Source organism: Melitaea cinxia, chromosome 17, assembly GCF_905220565.1.
Source record: "Melitaea cinxia chromosome 17, ilMelCinx1.1, whole genome shotgun sequence".
Lineage (NCBI taxonomy): Eukaryota > Metazoa > Arthropoda > Insecta > Lepidoptera > Nymphalidae > Melitaea > Melitaea cinxia.
The window spans coordinates 5587019-5594727 of NC_059410.1; the positions used below are offsets into that span (position 1 = coordinate 5587019).

The 7709-nt window shown below is 30.9% G+C and overlaps 1 protein-coding gene across 1 annotated transcript; it reads left to right on the forward strand.

Moving 5' to 3' along the window:
- Window positions 1-236: 236 nt before the first annotated feature.
- On the forward strand, window positions 237-1734 carry LOC123661726 (neuralized-like protein 2). The gene is made up of 2 exons (XM_045596672.1): window positions 237-1139; window positions 1325-1734. Exons 1-2 carry the CDS (start codon window positions 440-442, stop codon window positions 1438-1440), a joined length of 816 nt encoding a protein of 271 aa, XP_045452628.1. The 5' UTR covers window positions 237-439; the 3' UTR covers window positions 1441-1734.
- The last annotated feature ends 5975 nt before the right edge of the window (window positions 1735-7709 follow it).

Sequence of the window (7709 nt, forward strand, 5' to 3'; positions counted from 1 at the left end):
GGCTTGGTTTGGTGGAATGGGCTTTACCGGCGTTGCGGATGCTTAGTGGAATGCGGCCTAGGTCTTCTCTTTCCTATATATAATAAAGTACTCTGTGGTCTTCTCTTGCTGCTCTTGAGTGCTCTCCGCCTAGCTACATTATATATAATATATATATACCAATCTGTGCTCTCCGCTCTGTAAGCTCCATGTAAGCTCTGTTCCTTGTCAATGTCATATAATGCTCTATGCATAGTACTCTGTGGCAATGAGCTAGTTTGGTTGAATGATTGCTATTATTTGTCAAATAATACGTAAAAAAATTTACGTAAAATAATATGTGAAACTAGGCGGTGACTAGTGAATTGCTGAAATACCAAGTTCTTAGCGGTGTGAGCAATTAAAACATTGTCATAAAGATTTAATAGTCGTAGCAAATGTGTTTGTTTTAAATCAAAACATGTTATCCCGGTTTCATCATTATCATGGTTCCAATATTATACTCTTTGAGGATAATACAGTGGCATTCCGCAAAACCAGTTTTGCCCATGGTTTGACATTCAGCGAAAAGCCCCTGATGCCTGGGGAAATTTTCTTAGTCGAAATTGAAAAAACTGAACGTGGTTGGAGCGGTCATATGCGACTTGGCCTTACGCTTCTCGATCCCCAAACTGCTGCTCTCGGTGACAAGGGTCTTCCACAATATGCCCTTCCCGATCTCGCTAACACGGGTATGTCATGGATTTTTCCAATATCAAAATCCCAAAACAATGTAATAAGTACATTTGAACTTGTCAATCAAGGCACTAGTAGTCGTCGTGATAGCGAAACGCGAACCTCAGTACTCGGAGAGGGTCACAATGTTCGAACTCCTCGTGGTTGTGTCTCAAAAATGCTCCTTAGACCACAGGGCTTGTCTTCAAAAAGTACATGCCAGGGCATTTTACCAATGGACGCTGGAAGTCGCATCGGAGTAATGTTTGTTCCATGTCCTAAAACTCGTAAGGATGACCCTGATGTAGCTGAGATGCATTTTATAATTAATGGTGAAGAACAAGGCCCCTGTGCCAAAGCCATACCTTATACAAGTGGTCCACTTCATGCTGTAGTCGATGTTTATGGTACTACTAAACAAGTTAAAATTATACAACTTTATGGAGGTAAGTTTAAAGCTCTATTATATTTTATTCCTTTAGTCAATTAAATCAATACAATATAAATTTTTGACACTATAATTTTAAAATATTAATACACTTCTATTTTTTTTCAGTGTACTTTATTCTTATTCTTGTATGTTCAAAAAATATATAAAATAGTTGTTCTTTATATTAATTTTTTTTTTTAGTGAAATCTCTTCAATATGTGTGTAGAGATGCAATCCTGCAATATGTAAAAAATGAAACGGATTCAGTGAAATTACTACCATTGCCTCAATGTTTGAAAGAATTTTTACTTGCATAGGATTTAAAAATTTCAAACACTATATTGTGATGACAATAAGGCTGTTGTAAATTATAATATTCCATTTGGACAAATATTTTGGTGACTATGAAGATGTTAAATGAAGTAATTTAAGTATCTAACTAAATGTAGTAATCGATTACTTTTTATTATTTTTTAACTAATTTTTTGTTTATATCAACATTGATAATATTCCATATTGTTAATGAGTCATGAGCAAATATACTAATATTATGTAAATAATTAGATTATACATTTCTTTTTAATAACTTGAATAGAACATAAATTATATTACAAAGATTATACATATTATCACTGAATTTGTAATTTTATTAATATTTTTAACAAAATATGTATATGTAGCTTGGGTTTATTGTTGAATTTTTTTTAAATAAATTTACCTCAGATCAGCAGTTCTAAAACCCTTTAGAGTCACTAGGATAATCAAAATTTATCAGCTTTTTGGTGTTAATATATATAATTAATACAATACATATTACATGTTTGTTTTTTTTTTATTTATTGTCATATCTCAAATATATATTGTATTTACAAGCATTACATTATTATTAGTATATACATATATTATTACCAAACTATTACTATATACAAAATACCACATTATTAAATATACATGTATATAACTATTAAATTTTTTGTTCTTTGTATATGTATGTGTATATAGCTTAGAGTATGTAGCTGTAATTATAGAATAAAATTAAGGAGGTAATTCTTTAGGATATAATAAAATTAAAAAGTTATATATATTTTTTTCATACCACCCATACCATAAACAATATTTGAATAACATGTTTAGAATTTACTCAAATTTGATCTGAATAGGTATAAGAAGTAATACTATTATCATAGTGTTAAAACTATTATTTTTTTTGTTCTTTAATAATTAATAACTTATTGATTAATTTTAAATTCTATATAGTTAAAAGCTTTTACTTAAATATTATTTTTCTTAAAAAATGAGACTTAAAAGAAAATGATGGTATGAATGTTGTGCGACAGTAAATTTCAAAATAACATTAGTTTGAGTAATTTAAGATTGAGTATTTTATTATAAATTCAATTAAATATACATGCTTTTATTTTAACTCTTCCAAAAAAGAAATATATGTTATTTTATTTATGTATGTATTTCTATTTCTTTGCCTTGCTGTATATAGGCATGATTTAACAAAATTTGACATTAAGATAAAATTTTGAAAAAGGCTAAGGCCCCAAAAGAAAGAAAATATTAGCAGTCTCAAGTCTTTTGTTTTTATTAATCTTGTCCGTGTGTTATTACCTAATTATTATTTATTATAATTTTGTCTATAATATTCTTATGTTATCTATTAATTGTAAATATTTAGAAACATAAATGTGTTTTGTATTGTTAAATATATCTTGTGCACATATGGAAATTAATTTAAAAAATATTTTATGAATTTAACTTTGTCAACTTTTTATAATAAGACAATTACTCTTTATTTTATTTGAAAATTGTCATATATGTATTTGTCGTCTTTATTTTGTTTTTCAGATATAATTATTAAATATTTTTAAAAACCATAAAATTATAGTTAAAAACTCTGTTTGCTCTGTTTGTCTGCTTTTCTGTTTACTTTTCAAATTTATAATTGTAATATAGAGCCCAACCCTACTTTATATTTGTACCCGCAGGTCTGTTATGATTCTCATGTCATATCTCCTGAATCATCTCTGTTCTCTTTAACCGACTTCAAAAAAGGAGGTTTTCAATACAATTGTATTTTTGACGTGACAACGTCTAATAAATCGATGAATGCCGGCGGCATTCACGAAAAAGTGTGACTCCTTGCGTTACGCTCCGCATTATCCCGTTCCGCTCAGTTATATCGCAAACCGCATCTATCTATATTCCATATACTATTTATTTATTTATTAATACTTTATTGCACAATACATTAAAAAATTGACAAAAAGCGGGCCTAATGCTAAAAGCATTCTCTACCAGCCAACCTTAGGACGTACAAGAGCAGAGATTTGTAGGTGTGCAAATTCAAATTTTAGTAAAATTCAGATAAAGAAGAAAAAAAAGGAAGAAATATAAGGTAACGTTAGTTAGTGGCTTAGTATATACGTGAGCAAATAAATTCATATATTTATATAATATATATATATATATATATATATATATATATATATATATATATATATATATATATATTCCATAAAGATATAATCATACATACATACAGACATACATACACACACACACCCACACACACACCCACACACACACACATACACATACATAAACTATGAATGAATGAATTTAAATTAAATGGCTTTCACTAGTGCCGAATAGCACAGATGATTTCGCCAATGTCACGTAAGATGGAGAAGACACGACGGAGATTGGTCGGTGAATTAGAGGTCATACATAAACTATCGAGGAGATGTTTTGTTATGACATTGTCACGTCAAACTATTGTCCGTAAACCAACTTTACAGACAACCAATTTTTTGTGTGTTACCTTATAACTTTAAAAATTTGGGAGTTACTTTTGATAAATATCTTTCTTGGATTCCTCATGTTAATGAAGTAAGTAGGAAATTGTTTGCCTCGATGAAATTGCTAAAAAAGCTACGTAACTCTCCCTATTTCCACTAAAATAAAGATAGCGCAATCTCTTTTACTTCCCATTCTTGATTACGCCGATACGTGCTTTGTTAATCTAAATGAGGAACAAGTAAATAAACTTGAGCGGCTACAAAACCTCTGTATTCGGTTTAAATTTGGACTTCGCAAATATGACCACGTTTCTGAATTTCGAAAAAAACTCAAGTGGCTTCCTATACGAATTCGCAGGAATACTCACATATTGACCCTTCTTTATACTATCCTCTTCAATCCTTCTGCTCCGCATTATTTAAAAAATCGATTTGAGTTTCTCTGTAATTCTCACGAACGGCCTCTCCGTTTAAAGGAAAGTCGGATATTGAAGATCCCTCCACATTCTAGATCCTTTTATTCTAAATCTTTTACTGTGGAAGCTTGTCGTCTTTCGAACTCATTACCACTGTCTATAAAGAATGCTCAAACATTAGAGACATTTAAAAAACTCACAAAAGAAATGTATTTATCGTCTTACTGTATGTCAAGCAATTTTATTTCAATGAGTACTTTATGCTATGATGTTTTGGCTTTCATTTAAAATTTATCAAGTTTTTTTTTTTAATTATTATTGATATATATGTATTTGTGTATATATGTATGTGTATGTATATGTATATATCTGAATGTATGTATATGTAAGTAAGTATTATGTATATGTAAGTAAATGTATTTAGTGTACATGTACGTTTGTGACTATAACATGTTCATACCTATGTATGTTACATAACATTTTTGCCCCCCATCCCACACTTCTTATTTAGTCCTCTGCCCAAAGGTTGCCTGGAAGAGATCGCTGTATTAGCTATAAGGCCGCCTGTTGCAACTGATGCAAATTCTATTTTTATATATCATTTGTTATGCTGTTAAAACCTTGTATTAGTGTGCGAAAGTGTAAATAAATAAACTTTGTATCTGGTGCATCAATTTTAACGATTATTTTTTTATTTGAAAGCTAGTGCTTGTGTGGTTTTATTTACAGCGAAATCTACCAAGAAGTTTTGTTCCTTAAATTTGTACTGTATTTATAGGTCCTTGTTGACATCATTTCAAATTGTTATTTTTTCTTTGTTTTAGAACAAACAAATTATCTTATTTCATATTGCTTAAAACGGTGTATTATTGTTTTAAAATTTTCAAGTTCATTATCCAGTCTAATAATAATTAATAATCATTTAAATGAAATCTAGTTTCAGTACCAATGGAAATCTGCAATAAGTAACCCAAAATTCGAAAAATACTTGATTAAGTATGTTTTATAAAATTTCCTGACTATGTTCATTAAAACATTTTTAATAATAAACCATTACCTGTTCATCAACTTAGATAAAATTATGGCTCAAATGAAAGTTTTTTATTTTAATTTTTTTCATTTAGAAATAAAAATAGCTTTTAAAATGGTGTATTTTTGCCAAATAAATATCAATGATATTACAAAGTAGGTAAACCTACTATTAGCTTTAGTTGACCATGTAAAGGCCCATGTTTTGTATTATATAAATTTCAAAATGTAAATATTACAAATTGTTTGTAGATAATTAATAAACTATTTTTGCTTATGTGTTTGACTTGCGATTATTTTAGTGTCTAAACATGTAATAGAATTTACTTTTTAAATAGTTATAAAACATAATAACCAATTACTTAAAATCTTTTACGATCATTTGATGTAACGATATATTCTTTTTATAATTTTTGAAAAACGGAGCAATTGGACGGGTTGCTGATGCATTTTTTAGTCTTTTTCTGTTACTCCTGAAATGCTTGGAAATCGTAACAGCAATATAGGTATTTCGAAAAAAAAAAATTTAAATAAATGATTCGATGATCTTTTGATATGATTTTATTAGGCATGCATATTTATTATAAATCCGTAAACAACCTTTAATATTATCATACTTAAAAAACTTGGCTACTTAGAACCCACCAACATGTGTTATAGACAGAAATGTTGTTTGCTACCTGCATTTCCGTTTACTGTATAGTTCGCGTCATGTAAAAAGAACGCTGGCCTTGAAGCTGCGCAGAAGCGATTTATCGGTCTATTTGGTGGTAAGGGGTAGGGGGACGGGAGTGTTTATCACGTGTCGCATGCTTGCCGGTGTGCTATTGGTTGACAGCGGTTGACAGTTCGACGTCGACTCAAATTATTATCGCGCACAAAAGTTTTAAATTACGAAATAGTTTTACATAGAGAAGTGAGAAAAATTATTTATAATATATAATTCGCGTCATGTAAAAAGAACACTGGTTGTCAAAATGCGCAAAAGGCGATTTACAGTGCTGCCAACTCTTGAAAAAACTTTTTCGTACTGTCCATTTTTTGAAACAATCTTATTTGGTAAACAAACCCCTGTCAATCGTAATTCACGTTTTTTCCGCATTTATCACTTACTTTCACAACACATTAGCATACGGACACTTGTAAAGCTACATTTACTATTTATATAACTAAAAAAAAAATATCAATTTATCATTTTAAATACATAAAAACTATTAAGGTACGAATATCGAGAGTACAGATAATTAATATTTTTGAATACGACATTTCAATAACTAAAAAATTTGTTAATGCTTTTGTTTGAAAAAAAAATGTAATTTTGTAAAGTGATAATTATTATACTTATTTAGTCCGAAGTATTCGCACCGGTATTTTTATTATTTTTAATGTATCTACCAATAACCATTATAGAAAGCCGCGAGTGAAAGCCTAATTAAAAAATAAAACAATAGTACTTTTGTGCGCGAGTATACGCATGCGCAAACGCACCCCCTCCATTTTCCTTCAGCGTTCTTTTTACATGACGCGAACTATACCAGTATACCCTAACCTACCACTCTAGTGTAGTGGTGCGTGTAGTCGCCTAAAACACTGACGGTTTTCGGATTTGATTTCCGCTCGGGATGGATATTTGTATTTGTACAAATATTTCTTTCCGGTTTGGATGTCTGACCTAGTGGAATTCCCACCGTACCTCGGAGACACGTTAAGCTGTCGGTCGAGGTTGTTATCATCATGTACATGTACACCTGATGTCGATCGTTTCTCATAGTAGGAATTTTTCCGCCAACCCGCATCGGAGCAACGTGGTAGATTAACTTCTGATCCTTCTCCTACATCTTCTCCTGATGGGCAGAAGCGTCTTCGGATCGACAAAGCCGGCCCTGTGGTCACCAACTTGCCTCCTCAGCGTGGTAACTATGGGCAAAACATGGCACAAACTGTTCACGCCATTTTTGGCGCGAAATTGTGGAGGCCTATGTCCAGCTGTGGACGGCGATAGGCTGAAGTGTGTGTGTCCTTCTCCTACATGAGGAAAGAGACTGTGGCTACCTACCACAACAAACTATTATTACTTAGGTAGTAATAGTAATTTAATGAGGCTACTACAATATAACTTACCTGATACCATTACCTTTTAACCATTTAACCTTACCGATATTTTTACCTTAAAAATACCTTAACCGTAATAACCTCAAACCATTACCGTTACCAAGAAATATGACGTGTTAGTGAAACAGGAAGTACATAGCTCTGAAAAGAGCTGTTTTAATGTTCGTGAAACAAGATTGTTAGCTCTGAAAAGAACTGTTTTATGTTCGAGAAACAAACAAG